At 49.8% G+C, this 20,176-nt stretch overlaps 1 protein-coding gene across 2 annotated transcripts; it reads right to left on the reverse strand.

Moving 5' to 3' along the window:
• Positions 1–6,397: 6,397 nt before the first annotated feature.
• dsc2l (desmocollin 2 like) lies at positions 6,398–16,666 on the reverse strand. 2 transcript variants are annotated; one of them, XM_062452299.1, is made up of 16 exons: positions 16,429–16,666; positions 15,100–15,190; positions 14,740–14,942; positions 14,332–14,487; positions 13,972–14,127; positions 13,591–13,735; positions 13,273–13,427; positions 12,887–13,021; positions 11,613–11,798; positions 10,802–11,049; positions 10,337–10,479; positions 9,540–9,764; positions 8,348–8,569; positions 7,986–8,095; positions 7,552–7,878; positions 6,398–7,384 (listed from the first exon to the last, which is right to left on the reverse strand). In XM_062452299.1, the coding sequence occupies exons 1-16, from the start codon at positions 16,468–16,470 to the stop codon at positions 7,172–7,174; spliced, it is 2,757 nt and encodes a 918-aa protein (XP_062308283.1). In that variant the 5' UTR covers positions 16,471–16,666; the 3' UTR covers positions 6,398–7,171. The 2 variants fall into 2 exon arrangements, with proteins under 2 accessions (XP_062308283.1, XP_062308282.1); XM_062452298.1 differs by having other exon boundaries at positions 14,740–14,945.
• Positions 16,667–20,176: the final 3,510 nt, after the last annotated feature.

Consider the following 20,176-nt stretch of genomic DNA (forward strand, 5'->3'; position numbering starts at 1 on the left):
TCTCTCTCTCTCCTCTCTCTCTCTCTCTCTCTCTCTCTCTCTCTCTCTCTCTCTCTCTCTCTCTCTCTCTCTCTCTCTCTCTCTCTCTCTCTCTCTCTCTCTCTCTCTCTCCCTCCCTCCCTCCCTCCTCCCTCCCTCCTCCTCCCTCTCTCTCTCTCTCTCCCTCTCTCTCTAGTCACAGCAGACACACCTGTAAGCGTGCGACGAGAAAGCCCTCCAGACACGCCGCGGCAGCATCCCCCAGCGCCGCCACGGACGAGAGGGAGGAGCGGGGGGAGAGATGACAAGGCGGAGATGGGAAACCAAACCAGTTGGGCCCGCGTGCCGCGAGCCGCGCTCCACATCCATCCCAGACGTGTTGTCTCGTTCGCCCTCCCCTCCTGCAAGGTACGAAACGGCGGTCGTGTGCATGCTGAAGCATAAATCACGATTAAGATTAGTGTCGTGCCAAACCGGTTTAATGTGTCTAACGCGACTGCCTCATCACTTCTGCATTTCTCATCCTCCCTCCCTCCCTCCCTTCTCCCTTCTCCCTTCCTCCCTCCCTCCCTCCGTCCCTCCGTCCCTCCCTCCCTCCCCCCCTTCTCCCTTCCTCCCTCCATCCCTCCGTCCCTCCCTCCCTCTACCATGGGTTAGCGGCTGAGAGCACAACACACGTAGAGAGGGGGATTTAAAGAGCCGCCCAGTGCCTGTTTCAAGGAGTCACCTGCCGCGCTGCATTAATGGCGCCCCGGTCTCCGTCGACGGGATCTCTGGTCAGCCATTGGACAGACAGGCGGGTTAGGTACAGCCCAGCGCCACCCTGTGCACAGGCTCTATTGCATCACTACCGTTTCCTTGGTGCTGTGTAGCGAGCCGGCTTCGCGAAACTGCTTGAACATGATCATTGACCAGTGAGAGGGGTTGAGAACAATGGCCTGAAAATCGATAGAACGTACTGAGCAGTAGTAGTCAGGCTGAGCAGAGCAGGGAGAAAAAAGTAGACCTAAATAGGCTGAAAATCGGTGGTCTTCAACCCTGGTCCTCAGGGCCCCACTGCCCTGCATGTTTTCGATGTTTTCCTCTTCTCCGACGCCCCTTTTTGTAAATAAACGGGTCTTTACCAGGCTTCTGCAGAGCTTGAGCACCATTCGTTTGAATCAGGTGTGTCGGAGCAGGGGGAACATCGGCTGTTTATCGATCCGAAGAACGCTAAGAACATACTTGCGTTCGTGACAAGAACGTTCTTGCCAAGCGTCCTTGCGAGAACGGTCTTGCAAGGCCGCGAGGACGCAGAACGATTGGAGATGCGTGTGTTCTTGCAATGACTTCTGGGAAATCAGATGCGTTGTCGCTGGCCAAGTCACCATCCGATGCATCCTCGGTAAAAGCCGTTCTTGGTGACTCGTGTTCTTTGGATTGGAACCGTACTTGTCAATGAAAGATGACGTAAAACGCGTTCGCAAGAGCACAAGAACGGAAAAAACGTGGATTGATAAACAGCCCCTTAAACCAGGGGTCTCCAAAACTGTTCCTGGAGAGATACCTGCCTGTAGGTTTTAATCTAGCACACCTGATTCTACTAATTAGCTGGTTGATCAGGTAGCTCATGTTGAATCAGGCCAAATAAGTGTGGTTGGAGCTCAAACCTACAGGCAGGTAGCTTTACAGGAACAGGGTTGGAGACCCCTGGTCTAAACCATGCAGTACAGTGGACCCTGAGGACCAGGGTTAAGGACCACTGCACTTCAATGTGAACTCTGCAGGTTTCAGTAGTAGGGGTTCCTCTGAACACTGGCTCTTGGGTACGACTTTAGCATGGTGTCAAGTGTCTCGAGCGAAGACTGTGTCTGTTATCAACTATCTACTATTATAACTAAGTTATCTAGCGTGACCACAAGGGATCAGCAATACTGATCTCTGAACTGGGAGCTCAGAAAAGCCCGTTGATGTACATGCAATTAACACACTGGAGGATCGTGGGTGATAAATGCTACGTATTTTTTGGGCTTCCAACAACAGCAGAGTTACGGTATCATAGCTAACCAAATGCACCCCAGATGGAAATGGCAAAACTCCTTACTGACCTTTTATTTGCTGATTGAAGTCGACATCTGATAAGGATGCCTCCTGGACGCCTCCCTGGTGAGGTGTTCTGGGCACGTCCACTGGGAAGAGGCCCGGGGAAGACCCCAGGACACGCTGGAGGACTATGTCTCTCGGCTGGCCTGGGAACGCCTCGGGGTCCCCCATGAAGAGCTGGTGGAAGTGGCCGGGGAGAGGAAAGTCTGGGCCTCCCTGCTTAGGTTGCTGCCCCCGCGACCCGAACCCCGGACAAGCGGAAGATGATGGATGGATGGATGGATGAAGTCGACATCTCATACTTCCTCTGTGCAAGGCATGGGAGCACTGTCAAAAGGGCAGAGTACCCCCTAGTGGTGATTTTGAATACTACACTCAGGAGTGCCAACACAAAAAACTGGGGAAAGGAAAGAAGATGACTGCAATGAAACCCAACCATATTTTGAAGTAATTGAGTTACCTTAGGCCTAAATTATGGTCAGATGAGGAGACTAAATTATTTTGTGGATACTTTCTTTTATTGTGGCTAAATGGCTTCTTCAGAAAGGTTTTGCCTATTCGACTGGGTTAAGACCTGATTATCCATGTACCTCTATGGAGAAGGTGAATGGAGAGTTTTACAATGGTGATTACTGCAGACGCTGGGTTATTACATTGTGTACAAACACATTTTTCGGTGTCTTGTTTATCTAACAAAGCTGTGCGCTTCCAAAACAGCCCCGCGGACACGTTTTGCCGCTTGCATGTGAAAACGCAAATGAAAGCCTGCAGAGAACCAGGAGAAGCAGCAGGCGGGGTCTCCGAACACAGAAACATTCCCGGGAACAGAGCATCCTTTGCTTATCACTCCTCTAATGATGATCATGTCTGCCTCCTCTCTTTCCAGACACTCGAGAACACATTTCTGCAGTGAGCAAACACCACACACAGTGAATCACAAGCAGCCTCGCTCGCACTGCCCCCACACACACACACTTACACAGACACAAACACACACACACAGAGTCAGTTTGGCTGCCGCCTAGCCCCTTGATCGACTCATTATGTGGATCTTCCATAGGTGCATAATGATGATTGAATTAAGATTGCAGTATTGTATTAACCGTGCTTGAAAAAAAACACAACTGCACCATTTCACTCAATCTTATCTGGAGCCCGGCGCACGCACACAGACGTCTAGTTATCTGCCCAGTCACGGGGGGGGGAGGGAGGGAGGGAGGGAGGGAAGGGGGGAAAGGGGGGAAGGGGGAAGGAGGGAGGGAAGGAAGGGAGGGAGGGAGTGAGTGGGGGAGGGAGGAAGGGGGGAAGGAGGGAGGGAGGGGGGGAGAGAGAGGGAGGGAGTGAGTGGGGAGGGAGGGAAGGGGGGAAGGAGGGAGGGAGGGGGGGAGAGAGAGGGAGGGAGTGAGTGGGGGAGGGAGGGAAGGGGGGGAAGGAGGGAGGGAGGGGGGGAGAGAGAGGGAGGGAGTGAGTGGGGGAGGGAGGGAAGGGGGGAAGGAGGGAGGGAGGGGGGGAGAGAGGGAGGGAGGCGCTGTGCTCTGGCGTCTGGGCGTCTCTCCTGCTCTCCCCGGGTCTCGTGAGAGGAGCCGGTCCCGAGGAGAGCAGCGCGGCTCTGACTCACTCCGATAAGACCGGAGCCACGGGGGGGGGGGGGGGGGGGGGGGGGAGCTTCAATTAAATTATGAACCAATCACATTGCCTCACTTAGGGGTTACGATAGCATCCTGCTGAGGACGGCAGTTAGGCAGCCCGGATGGCGAGGTACCTTCCCAACCCTTCCACACACACGCGTACAGTCACACACAGATAAAAGCACGCGCGTGCACACACACACATACACGCAAATAAAAAACGACATACTCTGCATCTTGTCAAAGCCTGTTTATCTCGTCAATTTGAAGCTTGGGTGGAGCCATTTAACACCCTGCCGTTTGTGGCAGGTGGGCTATAACTTCTCCTCTGACGGTGTGTCTCTAATAGACAAACCCTATCATGCCAACCTGTCACGCTGTCCTGTGACGTCGTCGAGTCGACCCCTGCCCCCACCACGCGCGCCTACACACACACACACACCTACCGACACGTACGCACACCCACACACACAGACATGGATATACACTCGCACCTCGCGCCCTGCACACGCACACACACAATCTGTCCACCCCTCTGCATGAAACCCAACAATGACACTTTATCATCGGAATGAAGGATTGCACACAGTGGCTAAAATGTGGCCTCCCCCCCACACCACACACACACACACACACACATACACACGCACACACTCACACTCTCTCACACCCACACACACACTCAATCTCCCTCCAGTCTTTTCTGGCCTGTCGGATCATCCTTCTGCCTCAGTGCTACATTCACATCCGTGAGGCTGGAGCGACACTCAGATGCCGGGCCCCTTCCTAAGTACGGCCCTTCCTTCCCCGACCACAGACGAGCCGACGCCCTGCGCGAGCGATCCCCCACCCTGCCCGAGCCCTGGGCCCGCTCCGACAATGAACCCAGAGACATCCGCCCGTCGTGTCCCTCCCAGAGATAACAAACAAGCACGGTTTGTCGTGTATCAGCAACTATACTGCAACTATCCTGCAACTATGCTGCAACTATGCTGCGCCACGTTTATTTGTTACATCCCTCCCCACCCCCTCCCCCACACACACACCAACACAACACACACACCCCCACACATACACACCAACACCCCCCCCCCCCACACCCCCCCCCCACACACACCAACAACCCCCCACTCACAACACCAACACAACACACACACCCCCACACACACACACCAACACCCCCCCCCCCCACACACACCAACACCCCCCCACTCACACACACACACACCAACACACACACCACCCCCCCACACACCAACACCCCCCCACACCAACCCCCCCCCACACACACACCCCCACACACACACACACACACACCAACACACACACCACCCCCCCACACACCAACACCCCCCCACACCAACCCCCCCCCACACACACACACACGCACACACACCACACCCCTGAGAGGAGGTGGTGGGGCTGTCTCCTTTTTAGATTCAGCCCCCCGTACCCCTGGCTGGCACAACCCCCCCCCCCCCCCCCCGGCTGGCACTTCGGGCAGAGAAGACAGACCAGAGCTCTCCATCGCCCCTGGCCACTGCCTACTTCAAACCCAACAACGAGGGCTCAGGGCCCATGTTCCATGTCACACCATTTCCGAGTGAGGTACCCTGCCAAGACGCTCTTGTGAATTTTGCTAAAAGTATTTATGCAATCTTAAACTTCCTAATTGGACCCTTTGGGAGAATGCGGAATAATCGTTAGGGCTTTTTGTTCTCGGGTCTCCAGCGAGGAGCACTTTTACAAGCGTGTGTTAGTTTTTCCTCATCATTCTCCGAACATAATAGCCGTGTTTACTAGGAGTTTGTGTCTCGTCTAGGTGCAATTTTAAAAGGCGTTTAAGACAATTCTCTTTATTAGTGTGTCTGAGTGCTTACTCTTATTCCCCAGCCCTTTACTTTGAGGGTGCATTAACGGGATTTGAAGTCGTGTAATGCCTCCGGATGTCCACTAGGGGCCAGAGTGGCTGTGTGAGTCAGTGCGGTTGTGACTCGAGTCACCAAGGAACGGTTCCAAAAGACTGACTCAGATGAGCTGGCACAAAGCAAGTCTCCTCAGACAGCCAGGTACACAGCCTTGTGTGCTGTCTGGGTCAACCCCTCTTTCATTGTCCTTATCACTCTCCACCAACACACACACACACAATACACACGCGAGCACGTACACACGCCCACACACACAGAAGCACACACGCGTGCAGATGCCTTCTCTCACACACACGTACACACGCGGACATTACACGCACGCCCACAAACAACCTGTATTCTAGCATTGCATACGGTGAAGGGGAGGATTTCTTGGCATGTGGTTTTCAGATCACATGGCAGGTTCTCTGGGACGCTCCTTTGATCTGGGGTTTCCTCATTTGGTCCGAAATCTTTCCTTCCCTCAGCGCTTTCCCCAGCAAAGTGGGTCTCTTTCTCAAGGGCAACATTTGCATAATGGCAGTTCTCTTTCGTTTGGGTCATTAACATTTAAGCACACCGAACAGTTTGGTTTTCCCTCTAATGGGAATCATTATATTTTGCTATTAGTAATGGGTACAAATGCATGCAATGTGGTTCCCTGCTATGGAAAAGGCTTATTTTGGGCATGTAAACATTGACGAAACAAACTGTCTCCTCAATCAAAACCGTGCAAAATGCACATGTGCCTGTAATCCTAACCGCTTTTATGGATTTAAGAAAACATTCGACCAGGATCACTGCAAAGGAAGACAAATATTAGGGAATAAATCCCCAAAGTTTCATTTAATTGGATTGATTCAGTAAATTCAATAGAAAAAGAAATAAATCCCGTCTAAAACTGTTGCCCATCTATAATTTCATGTGTTCCATTTCCAATCTCGACGCCATTACAACTTCCACCCAGAAGGAATCCCCTATCCTCTTAGTTCATTCTGCAATACCTTCAGGTATTATCACGATATCTTACAGTAAACAATACTCTATGTTTGTCCATGGTATGCACAAAATTTACACATATTCGCTCCTATTGTACTTAATGGAAATAAATGCATTTTGAGTTATTGAGAAACAGCAGTTGATGCACTATTAGATTCGTCAGCATTAGTCAGTTATCCCTGGAACAAAAACTGTTTTTTCAGTGAAGGCAGAAGCTCATTTTTCCATCCTGACCAGGCCCAAAAACTACTGTACAGAATATATTTTCAAACATCTAGTGTTGTCCTTGAGACTGAGGAACAACAACATAATTTGACCAAGGTCTCACCCACACATACATACAATTGGATTGATCAGAGCTAACCCCAGCCAGTGTTTCTTTTCATCACAGTGTAACAGTATGATACGCCACCTAGTGTCAAATGCCGTAACATACAGCACCGAACCTCAGCCAGCTTCGGCACATCAAAGCTGTAGTATTCATCTAATGTCTGGCTTTTACAGTCCTCCTCTAATTAACACTCTTTCACGGTCTCTCAGAGTCCTCCCTTCCTGTATCAGTTCCGGTTGCTTCTCTCAGGGGATGTCTTCCTCTCTGTCCAGGCAGATGTTCGCCAGTGTTTTGAACTTGGACCCCAGCGAGTCCAGGAAGTCCAGGTTGTCCTGGTCCCCGAGGTCGCTGCAGCAGCCCACCGAGCCCGCCGGCGAACCCTCCCCCTCATAGCCGTATGGCGTGAGGAGGTCGTCCGCGTAGCGTTCCTCCGCCTCATCGCCAAAATACCCCAGTTTCTGTCGGGCGCAGAGAAAGACACGTTCAATCGCAGAAGGCACATTTCAAATGGCAGTTTGTCATTTCAATATAACCCAGGACTCAAAACAGACGGGTAAAGAAGTTCATATAATCCATGATCATCATTCGTATCCATTAGGAATAGTGTCGTTGTTTTGGAGTGTACCTTGTCTAGATAAAGGCCGTTGGTCTGCCATGTGTAAAGAGCAGAGAGCTGGGACTGTTTGAGCAAGGCAGCGTCGGTGTAGGTGGCGCCCCCATACCGCCCGGAGGAGTAAAAGCCCTTCTGTCCCTGAGACAGGAAGTCCCGCCTGCTCGTCTGGTAGAAGCTGTTCTGGCTCATCTGCTGGCCAATCAGATGCTGATTTATCTGCTGACCAGTCTGATGCTGGCTGACAGGCGACGTCGCCTCCATCCTGTCCAGGAATCCCTTCTTGAGCGAGCCGTCGGCGCTGTCGCAGGTGGGGGGGATGGTGAGGAGGTGGGCAGACTTCTAAAGGGAAGGAGCGAGGGAGGCGCTCAGAACAATGGCTAGACCCGCCCGCGCGCGGTGAAAAAGTCGTGAATAAGAGAGACGAGAAAAGGTGAAACTGATCTCACCACTTCCTCCCCCGGAGCTTCTGTGTTGGACTTCAGCAGCATTCCACCACTGGAGTCGTCGATGTAGACCTTCTGCCCTTTCGTGGTGCAGGCAAACACAAAGAGGATGCCTGGAAGCAGGCCGCGAGAAGGTGAAATATCATTACTGCCACACCACCAAACACCAGGTTTCTGATGCATCCATGTGGCTTGACGGGGATCGAGTTGGCCGCAAGTGGCAACATCTGGCCCTTATTTGTTTTCGGTGACATTCGGCGCCACGCAACAGAAAACAATACACAACGTTCCACAGTCATCCGCTGTGTGCATGTGTGTCTTTGTGGTGTGTGTGTGTCGTGTGTGTGTGTGTGTGTGCCACTCACACAGCAGGAGGAGCAGTAGGAGAGCCAGCAGCATGGCCAGGACCCCCCACACCCCCAGCGTGGCGGAGCTCTTCTGGGGGGCGCACTGTCCCCCCAGGCAGCGGCACACACGCACCTGCACCTCTTGGACCCCGCCTTGGCCCTGCAGGTCGCTCACGCGCACGGGCACCCGGTACAGCCCTGTGGGCATGTCCGTGGCCTGCTCCAGCACCGCCGAGTTGTCTGGAGAGAGAGAGAGAGAGAGTGCAAAAGGAGGGGAAGGGAAGGAGAGAGAGAGTGAGAACGAGGAAGAGAGAGATAAGCAGGGTGGGGAGAGGGGTGGTACAATGACTCAGCACAGATCAGAGCAGGAGGACCCCTGTGACACGGCGTACAGAGAGATCACCGCGAGGAGATAACAGTAAACACGATGTTCCAAAGGTTACGAGCAGCCTAGCCCGGCCTTGTGTGGGACTGAAAGTGTGTGTGTGTGTGTGCGCGCCCGTGTCTGTGCGTGTTCGCACACGTTCGTCGATTCCACCCGTCGCTTGGGCATTTCATCCGTTTCCCATTGTGGGTCACCGCCATGCTGCGACTGCTGGATGTGAAGCGGTGTGGGGTGTCGACAAGCCTCGCCCACAGATGTATTAGAAGTCGGTCGAAACGGAAGGGTGACATTTCCTCTGTTTCCCTGACATTTCTGTTGGCATTTCCTCCTCTTTCAGAGGCAAGCACAGACCTGGTCCTTCCCCATACACGGGCCCTGGACACCAGGCCATCTGGGCTAGCATGCTGCGGAGAGCCACTGCTGGGATGTGGAGTGTGTGTGTGTGTGTGATGACGACAGGGCTCTCCACACTGCTCCCCTCCCCCTCAAAGAGACTCTGTCTCTGAACTCCATTCAGAATCAATGACACACATCTCTCCAGAGCTGGCTCTAGTAACAGGCTCGTGAAGATATCTACCCTGACGATACATTATTAAAAGCCGAATGAATCATTGATTGAGGAGAGTTGAAAGGCATTTGTGGATGTGAGATCTTTCTCATCTGAATAAATGGAAAGTGGATGAATGGCGCCCAAGGGCTACATTAGGGGGTCGCTAAACGTCACACCAGTTGATTTGTAAGTTTTAGGCACACGGTTCGAAATGCACGCCACACATCGGTTTACCGGGGGAGGGCCTGTCCTGCCTCGAAGTCCGCAACACTTACTCTGGATGCTTCTCAGCCTCCATTTCCCATCATGCCCGTCTGGCAGCTGGAAGTTGAAGGGGGTGGAGTAAGGCGGGAGGTCCGGGTCCACCGCCACGATGGTGACGGAGCCCCTCCCCCCGTTCGGCTCCTCGCACAGCACCAGCTCCCCCTCGTCGATCTTCGGCACGTTGTCATTCACGTCCTTGATCAGGAGGGTAACCGTGCCGTTGCCTGACTTGCCACCTGGGACACGGAGAGGAGACAATAACGGGAGGGTCAAGGGGTCAGGGGCGTCCATTTGTAGCTTTAGAGAGAGACTGAGAAGGGAACGTCTCCTAGTTGATGATCCCCCTTTAGGGCATTGATGTTTAGACCCTGATGAGCGCTGATGGACCGAGCGTGGCAGGAATGTCCCCCTGCCAAACCCTTTCACAGTTCTCATGACCAGAACAGAGAAACATCTGTTGTTGTTGAAATGTTTGAACAAGAAAAAGAAAAGAACCGGGTTCCACACCTTTAAGAGGACTTTCGTCCATAACACACCCAGGTTTACAGGTCAGAATAACCCTGCTCAGCTAAGTAGTGAGTGAGTCGTGAGTCTTATGAGCAGGTAAGTCAGACAGACAGTGCAGATAAGATAATAAGGAGGCAGATGGAGGTAGGTGGGTGCGGAATGGGCGGGGAGGCTTGTTCAAAGGGTATAACGCAAGATGCCCTGTGCAGTGTGATAAACGCTTGGATTTTCACATTTTCAAAAAGAAAGAACTGTAGGAAAAGGCTTCCATGGTTTCCATGTTCAGAAGGCTTCTACTCACTCTTGTCCACTGCTTTGATAGTGATATTGTACATGGCGTTGGTGACCAGAGGAGATTCCAGGTCGATGGTGTTTGCCACCTTCAGCTCTCCTGTGTTTTCCCCAACATTGATCCACGAGCCGGGGTCAGACACTCTGTAATACCTACACACAGCACACACACGGAGATATGGAGTGGGTGCAGGTCTGCACTGTAATCCCTACAGTACACAGTAACAAGACACACAGTGTTCTGCATTAAATCCTACTTTACATTTCCGTTGTCACTATTAGCTCTCACTGTGGAATCTGTGATATGGTGAAGTTACGATCTATCCTGTTCCTTCACAGTAATATATTTGTAGACCAGTCGATTCAGTTCAGTTCAATGAAACGAAACGCAATTCGATTCATGTCTAGATGTCCGAAACCACCTGATTCCTACACTCTGTTCTAAGGCTGTTGGCGGGGGCACGGGAGGGGGTACCTCATCCCAGCGCTGCTCTTGGTCTCAGGGTCCAGGGCGGCATAGGTACTCAGTAGGGTTCCGTTGGGTGTGTTCTCATTGACCAGGAGCACCAGATGGGGGGGGCTGAACTCGGGCCCCTCGTCCACATCCCCCACGCTCAGCTCCAGGGGGATGGACACCCAGGAGGCGGACGTACCCGCCAGAGGGGCCTCGTTCTGGGCCGTCACCTTCATCTTCACCACCTTGCCCTTCTCATAGTCCAGCGGCTGAGGGCGGAGGAGGGGAAATGAGGTCAGACTTCCTTTTTAGCTTTTGAATTGTCCGGGCCTGCATTCCAGAGTCCCTGCCAAGCTCTAGTGTGATAAAGCACTTGCTTCCACACATTTAGCACCCAGTTAATGGAGAGCACAGAGATGCTGTGACCTGCTAATAATAGCAACTCGCACACACTCTTATCATTCCTGTGCAATTACACCACATTACACACGCGCGCGCACACACATGCACACAAACAATGCATGCACACATGCGGTCGCTGACGCACAGTAGCAATCTACGTAGACACACAAACCACACACACATTGGGCAAATATGCTAGAGGAAATTCCCAGCTCAGCCCTCCAAAGAGCTGATTCTCAATTCTCTCAATGATATCAGAAAGCTCACATATTCACAACCCATTAATCTGTGTCACAACCTCAGTCTATGCCAGACTCTCATTGTGTCACTCGGCGGTTTGCACCTTTCAGTTGCGAGTGTGTGTGCCTGCGTGTGTGTGTGTGTGTGTGTAAAGGGCCTCTTTGTCTGTTATCTGTCTGTTATGTCTCACCTTAACGACAGACAGCAGGCCTTCGTTGGTTTCAGGGTCTGTGTCGATCCTGAAATTCCCGTTCTCATTGCCCTCGGTGATCACAAACTTGGCATTCCAGTTCTTGGTCTTCTTCTCGTCCTTATCGTCCACAGGAATCCGCAGGACCAGCACATCCGCTTGGTTTTCGTCGATTCTCGCCTTGTACTGCAAAACACAGCCACAGCATTTCCTTAACGCAATACCGCAAAACATCCTGAGGTGCTACACGATAACTGCCTCCCATGAATGTACCACTAAGCAGGGTCGGTCTGGCCGTCGGGAGAGTCGGGAGGTTTCCCGAAACGGCCGGTCAAACGGCCGCGGCATAATGCAAAAAATATATATAATAATAATAATACACGGTCATGGGCTTGTCTGCGTTTCAAAGTCCCGGGCTGTTATTCAGTCCCATTCCGACCTGCCACTAACCATTAGCCTCGGGCTTTCCACTTCTCTCAATACCCAACGATATGCAGGGTCTCAAACATAGCCTCAGTCAGATTCTTAAGGGTATGAATTATATAAAGCCTTGCCTCGTTACAGCTGTTTTCTGTAAATTTACATCACAAAACTGGCAGCCCAGAACTGGTTTGATTTTCACTGTATCTCCCCGCCTGTGATGGGCTGAAGACAGGTCAAGTCAGAGAGCTTGCATCATACACACACCACACATTATTGTGCTGTGAGATTTAATCTGATACGTTGTGTCCCATGACAAAAAACATGCAGCCATGGCATTTTATGGATATATTCTGAACCGAACCTCTGACAGCGGGGGGGGGGGGGGGGGGGGGGGGGGGGGGGGGGGGGAACCAGATACGCCAGATGTTTTGTTTCTGGGGAGTCGGCTTTGGAAACTGTTTGGGAAAGAGGGGGCTCTTTCAAAGAAAAAATACTTGGCAGGTGATTGAATGAACCAACTATCTATCACCATCATCATGGGCTGTCACAGTGACACCACGCCCGTAGGTGCCAGTAGTTAGATAAAGGTCGCTGAGCCCTCCAAACCATTAAGTTCAGCCCCGGGTTCATAATTTGAAGCCTGAAAAACTGGAATCAAGAGAGATTGTGATCTCGCTGCATCGCAACATAAGGGGGGAGGAGGGGGGGTTGAAAAAGTCAAAGAGCAGTTTTGGTACGTGAAGGAATGTGTCCATCTGAGTACCTGCCTTTGTCCCTTTGTATAACTCCGGTGCCAACCGGATGAGCGACCATTAGCATCGGTCTCTCCAGACGACAAGAAGGGGACCTACTGTGGCTTCTCTGAAGGTAGGAGGGTTGTCATTGATGTCCACCAGCGTCACGGTTGCCGTGGCGGTGTTGAAGAGGCCGTTCTTCGCACCGTTCATGTCCCTGATCTCCACAACGACTTTCTGCACCACCTGAACCTGAACACCACAAACACAGATACCACACAGTTTAGCAATGTCTTCCACACAGCTAAACCAGCCAGTTTTACCAACTGCCACAAAGGCAAATTATTCTCCTGTTTTAACTGTTGTAAATCCAGCCAATGAATCAAAATCTTGATGTTTCGTCAGTGTGAATCTGCCTAGCAACAGAGCTTTAGGTAGGGCGAGGGATGAGGGAGGATGAGGGTGAGGGATGAGGGAGGATGAGGGTGTCCGGGAGGACCCACCTCTCTGTCCAGGTTGCCGGTCTTGGCTATGAGCATGCCACTTTCAGGGTGGATGGAGAAGAGCTCGATTCCACTCAAGAGGGAGTATTTGATCTTAACGTGGAGGGTGTCCTTCGCATCCAGGTCAGTGGCAGTCACGAGTCCAATCTCAGTATCTACAGAGAGGCAGGCAAAGAGTCATGGGAAAGAGAGATGGAGAGAGAGACAGAGACAGAGAGACACTTGCGGAAGGACTTAAAAGATCTCTTTAAATGACTTGAGATACTTGTTGGCACACATTTTGAACACACAGGCACACACACATCGCCATGCTCTCACCAGGGCCACACTGCTCTGACACAGAGAACTCGAGGGGTCCGGAGAAGGTCGGAGCGTTGTCGTTCATGTCGTCCACCAACACAGTGATGTCCAAGGGTCGGTCAGTCTCCTTATTGGTGTAAGTGTCAAAGACCCGAGCTGTGAACTACACAGTCAGATATGAGATACAGTCAGTATGACTCCACACACAGGTGTCGGAAGAAACTAGAAGACTTGCCCTTCATACTTACCACCATTTTTTTGTTGCCTTTTTTATAGAGACAGTTGGAGACATGAAACCAGGAAGAGAAAGAGAGAGAGGGGGAAAGACATGCAGGAAATGACCCGTGGCCGGAATCGAACCCGGGCCCCTGCGTCCAAGGCCATGTGTTCCGTACTTACAACAAACTTGGAGTACTGCTCGCGGTCCACGGCGTACCACACCTTCACCATGCCAGTCTGCCTGTCCACAGAGAACAGCCCCTTCGGAGCTACGGTGACCCCTGGACCGCTTATCTCGTAATACACAGTGTAGTTCACCGTTGAATCAGACCCCACCTAGGGGAACAAAGCGGAGTAGGGGTTGAGAGAGTAGGAGAGATATTTTTCCAAATAAGAAAATGTTGTATGAGGGTATTGCTCATGGTCATTAGGAGTAGAGGAGAAAAGAGACGACAGGAGAGGAGAAACAGGAATAGAAAGAAACGTAGTGGTGATAGAAGCTAAGCTAGCCTAGCGAGGATGACGACAGGATGTTCTCACCAGTTCCACATCCTTGGGGAATGGAGGCACGTCGTTTTCGATGATGTTGAAAGGCAGCGGGCTCCATCTCCTCTTGGTGCGCCGGAGGACAGAGGGATTGGAGCCTTTCGGACCAGGCATGCGATATCGCGCCCTTCTGGGCACATGGGCTGGCACCTGGGGATAATCACAGTCACAGCTGAAATACACGACGTCTCAAATCAGCTCTCTGTGGCAGACCACTTAAAACAGCAATTCACTGGCGTGGCTAAGGTGAATCACAGTAATTTTGTGGGCCTTGTTTACTTTTGGGAAATTATAAGGAAGGAAGTCTCAAGAGCCTCTGAACCCTCCCCCTTCTCTCTCTCTCTCTCTCTCTCTCTCTCTCTCTCTCTCTCTCTCTCTCTCTCTCTCTCTCTCTCTCCTCACCTGCTCTGGGGATGTGGACAGGAGACGGACGTTGATCGCCCAGCGGTGTCCTGCCCCGTCCCACACCCACACCAAGAAGGACTTCCCCTCCTCCATGACCCTGGTCAGATGGGTGGTGACGATGGTGCCATCCGCCCGCACGGCGAAGTCAGGGTCTGCAGAGACCAGCCGCCGTCCCCCTCCATGACAACCTGACAAAGGCACTGCTTGGCCAACACACACACACACAGAATAGTCAGCACAGAGCTACTGTACCTACTGGGTACACAGATTCCCATAAACAGACAGGCATGGTTCTGTTTACTGACAGACAGGCTAAAGGAGGCCAGACCAGAGACTAATAAGAATGGTGTTCCGTACCTTCAGAGACAACATAGCCAGGCTGGAGCTCTGCAGGCACAACGGCTTGGATTGATTGCGGAACACACAACTCAACAGGTGCTGGTATGAGCTAGAAACAACACGAGGACAAGGTTAACCCTAACCAGTTACTTAGTCAAGGTGGCTAATCTCTCTCTCTCTCTCTCTCTCCCTGCAAGAAGGTACTTTCCTTCTCAAGGACCTAACCCATATGACTGTGATGATTGGATAAAGGTTCACAGGGACGTCACCTTTTCCCAGTCTAGCTACTCAAAAGTGTAAATCGTTAAAAGACTACTATGCTGTTATAGTATCCCCACACTGGCGTAATATGTGAACATTAAATTGCTGTAGGCTACCATTTACAATAGGCACAAGGTCTAAGCATTCACATGCTTTTTGCACTGCTTTTTGCACTGCAAAATTGTATCTTGCACATTTGTATTTTTTGTAATATTTGTATTTTTATATAGTAATTTACGGCAACTTATATTTTATTTTATTGTATATTTAATTTAATTCTAATCCCACTTAGTACTGCTAGTTTATGTACCCTTAGTATAGATAGTCCACATATTTAAATTTTAGGTCCCTATATGTTTATTGTATGCACCTTCCTGCCAAAGCAAATTCCTTGCAAACTTTCATGGCGAATAAATCCCATTCTGATTCTGATTCTGATATGTGAGGGGAAAAAACTACTAGTAACAACGTAAGTGACGAGACATCAGAGAACAATACGTGTCGGAGAACTCAAATCAAATTCCCTTGAAATATATATTTGAATGCATATTGCACTGACAGCAGGTATACGATTCCAGATAACATGACTATCTTAATATAAGGCCTGAGACTCTCAGGCTGACAGAGTGGTTTTACGACAGTCATGATTTATAGCCATGCAATACTATCTCCACAGAGACTAGAGAGAGATCTTTGTCTTAGTTCATTGGATCACCTTTGATAGTCCCACCTAGTGTCTACAAATCATTAACAGCCTTAGCTAAAGTGGTGGAGTAACCGAGCGTTGGTTAAAAAATAATTTCTGCATAACTGGAGAAAGCAACACAGAGAAGCTTGAAATTATACTCCTCTAGTCATTGGGAAAAACGAAAGCTATTTTGCCCACATATTTATGCAAAGTGTTGTTCCAGCTGTTTCTTTTTGCTACGACACTAAGCTTATAGGCTATTTGTTCCATACAACCCCATCGGTGGTTTACCAAACCTAACGGTACGCGAGACATTATTCACTCAACTTGAACAGACATCAGTGCAACTTTGCCACTTCAATTACCTGCGGTTTAAAACAATAATTGACATCACTTACCACTGCGAGCAGGCTGAAGCAGAATAAACCGCCCGGGGCCATAGCGCTCGGTGAACAACACTTAACGGCGGATCTACCGTCCCACACAACTTGGAAGGGCGATGCCTCTCTGTGGGTGTGGGTTTCGGCTTTCAACACCAAATTACGACTTCAGCTCACTAATATATTCAAAGGGTGTGTCATAGTCAGAGAACAATGTTGAGAAAGATCAACATAAGCTACGAGGAGACAGATTCTATCAGAAGCGTCCACCTACCGCTTCAGACTGAGATCCCTCCTTCTGTCCTGTAGAGGATTGTTTTGACTCCACCTCCGCTAAGCATGTTCCAAATGTTGTGCAGGATAACTTTCTCTCCTTATTCGTGTGTGTGCATGTGTGTGTGTGTGTGTGGGGGTGGGTGTGTGTGTGTGTGTGTGTGTGTGTGTGTGTGTGTGTGTGTGTGTGTGTGTGTGTGTGTGTGTGTGTGTGTGTGTGTGCGACATGTTAAATAGCGTTTTTTTAAATTATATACCCATTTGTAATCCCAGTGTTACTTTAGTTAACAATGTCATTGTTATGAGAACAAAGGAAATGTTTACTTAAGCTGAGCGGGAAGTTTACTGTAAAACATATCAAGATAAAGAGTAAGAGAAAGAGAAAGACAGAGCTCGGGCCAGAAGTCATGTAAACAGCTGCAGTATCAACAGACATGACCAATCCAACTAACCTGTGAATCAAACTCTGACTCATTTGGAATCAGACTCATGTCTATTCCACTGTCTGGTTCACACAGGTGACAAAGAAGAAGTTTAACGGTCAACAAAAGTAGGACGTTTCGATCTAGATTTAAAGTATGTTTCTGAGGACAAACATACAGTATTTTAATAGATTTCCCCATTCCCCCAGAGACTCTGTAGTTGGCCTAAACTGCAGGAATGCAGGTCCATCCCTCTTTCTGGTGAAAGTGTGGTTTGGGTGTCTTTTGTGTGGGTGTGGGTGTGTGTGTGTGTGTGTGTGTGTGTGTGTGTGTGTGTGTGTGCATCCATTTGAGTGTGTGTGACTGTGCCTGCATGGCTGAGGGGCCGAGCAGGGGAGTGCAGAGGGAGTGCAGGGACTGTGTCCATGCGCTGACCTCACCGTTCACTCCTGCCTCCCCATGAAGATAAGACTGTGGGATTTCTGGAGAGTTCCGAGCCAAGCCGTGCAAAACTCAGCTGACGCACGCACGCAAGCTAATACAAGAGGAGCTGATCCGCACCAAATTCTTCACCGTGTTGCTTGTTTTCCATCTGGAATGTGTTTGAAAACCACCAGATTGTTTCTTGCTGTATTTCATAATAGAGTGGGTTGAGTGAGAACAGCAGACTGGCACATTTAGTCAGCAAGGTCATGGGTGTGTTTGTGCACTTATTTTGTGTGTGTGTGCGTGTTGAGACTATGCAGTTGAATGGGTCGATATCCAGCTCTGCATTGTGAATGAGAGACATAACGTTTCTGAGGTATGAAATAGAACAAAGAATGACTGGAATGTAGAATTGTTTGCAAAGACTTTGGATGTGCAGGGACAGAGCCAGGACTTCAGGCACACAAACACACACACACACACACACACACACACACACACACACAAACACACACACAAACACACACACACACACACACACACAAACACACACACACACACACACACACACACACACACACACACACAAACACACACACACACAAACACACACAAACACACACACACACACACACACAAACACCCACAGGAGTCACAGGGTGGGGCAGACCCCAGAGACTGGAATGTAGCACTGCAGTGTCATGAGGAGAGTAAGCTCACCCACCCTCTGCCTCTCTTCCTCCCTTTGTTCCTCCCCACCCCACCCCTCCCCTGGTCTCTCCCCACCTTTCCCCTGGTCCTTGCCCACCTTTCCCCACCCCTCCCCTGGTCTCTCCCCACCCCTCCCCTGGCCTCGTTCCTTCCCTCTCGTCTCCCCCTCCCAGCTCCACCCCTCCAGCCCCGCCTGTCAGCCCTCGCCCCTGGCTCCTGTCCAGAGACCAGGTTATCAGCCTTCCACAGTGTCCAATTACAGCAGGAGAAAGGAGGAAATGAAACGATTTGCTCAGATGGAACGTCCACTCTAACCAGTGACCCATGACAGCTAGACCGCTCAGCTGAGATCTGCTTCGACAGAAAACAGCTTATAAAGTTCTTCAGGGATACTTGATTCTGTGTACCCATGCTGATACATGATCACAGATGGTAATGGCCTTTGATGAGTTGACATGACATGGCAGTGATAAGTGGAAGATTTCTGTCAAGACAAATGATTCCGTTCCAAAGGATGTGTCCTTGCGGGACTCTATTCATCTAACCACACCCTTCACTTGACATGACGGAACCATTACAAACTGTCACACCTATTTATCAAACCTGAGCAGAATCAGAATGGGTTTTGTTCGTCATGAAAGTTTGCACAGACAAGGAATTTGCTTTGGAAGGAAGGTGCAAACATTAAACATATAGGAATATAAAATGTAAATATGAGGACTATCTATACTAAGGGTACATAACTAGCAATACTAAGTGGAATTAGAATTAAAATAAAGTATACAATAAAGTATAAAAGAAAAGAGAATATAAATTGCAATAATTTACAATAAAAAAATATAAAATGAGTGACCCTTTAACACATGAACTACAGTTGGAGAGGAGTGAGCATCGCTCTGTCTCCATCTGGTGGGAAATGCAAATATGATGTGACTGCAGACTCGACTGAACACGTAGTGCAAGTGTTCGTCAACAAGTTGTGTGTGTCAGACATTCCTGAGTACTCTTCTTATGCTTGGTAAAAGCGAGAACATTCTTACACCTTTTGTAAGCTATCACAGTTTATTCAACCCTGACTTAGAATAACAGTTGTTTTAACGAGCACATTCCTTGATCCTAACGCTTTCCTTTTGAAAGATTAAGGAATATCCTGATGCACACATTTTCATTTAATCTCAATTATTCTACCTCTCCTTGTCACCATTATGATGTCCAGTAGAGGGACTCACAGAAGAGATAACACAAGAAAATGACTTGGATGAAGCTGGACAAAATAAAGAATGAGCCCCTAAAAATGATATAAATCATATCTGGTTTTCCCTCTAAAATTAATAACAATAATAATCTACTGAGACAAATCAAACGTGTGTAAAGCTGGGACAAAAATGCTTTTTTACAAAGATGGCATTAGAGAATCTTAAAGTTCATATTTCCCAGTACTATTTAGCACTACGTACTGTCCATTCTCTATATCACATACTCTATGTGTATCTGAACCAGACATATTCCATACCTGAAGAAAAACAGTTAATACTGTCGCCCCGAAGCTAGCTACAGCCGTTAGAGCATTAAACGATGTTGCCAGTGCTTAAATGGCATGGGCTCAACCATGTCATTAAACCATTCAATAACAAGGCGTCGGCATCTGCTCTGAGCCCATGGCAGCCATTGCTGTCGAGATGATACAGCAGATATACGGATGAGCATGCCAATCACCTGTCATGAGTTGAGTCGCCTACAATGTGTCACCTGCATCTTCTTGTCCCTTCTCCATCCCAGTTTCATTACTGGGTGTGTCCCCTTAAGTAGGTGTGTGAATAAGCACCTGTGTTTTGTGTGACCACCTGTGTCACACACTGCTAAATGAGACAGAGGCAGTTTGAGTGTGATTCTGATCCCAGGAGTTGACTTGATACTGGTTCCTCTCCATTTGG

The sequence above is a fragment of the Osmerus eperlanus genome, chromosome 26 (genome assembly GCF_963692335.1).
Source record: "Osmerus eperlanus chromosome 26, fOsmEpe2.1, whole genome shotgun sequence".
Lineage (NCBI taxonomy): Eukaryota > Metazoa > Chordata > Actinopteri > Osmeriformes > Osmeridae > Osmerus > Osmerus eperlanus.

What these genes read in the sequence shown, in the direction of transcription:
- dsc2l (XM_062452298.1), bottom strand. Translation starts at nt 16,470, where the DNA reads ATGGCCCCGGGCGGTTTATTCTGCTTCAGCCTGCTCGCAGTG. An exon ending in TCCCCAAGGATGTGGAACTG is followed by an intron (nt 14,128 to 14,331) that starts GTGAGAACATCC and finishes TTGTTCCCCTAG; the next exon opens with GTGGGGTCTGATTCAACGGT. An exon ending in CCTACTGCTCCTCCTGCTGT is followed by an intron (nt 8,096 to 8,347) that starts GTGAGTGGCACA and finishes GCCTGCTTCCAG; the next exon opens with GCATCCTCTTTGTGTTTGCC.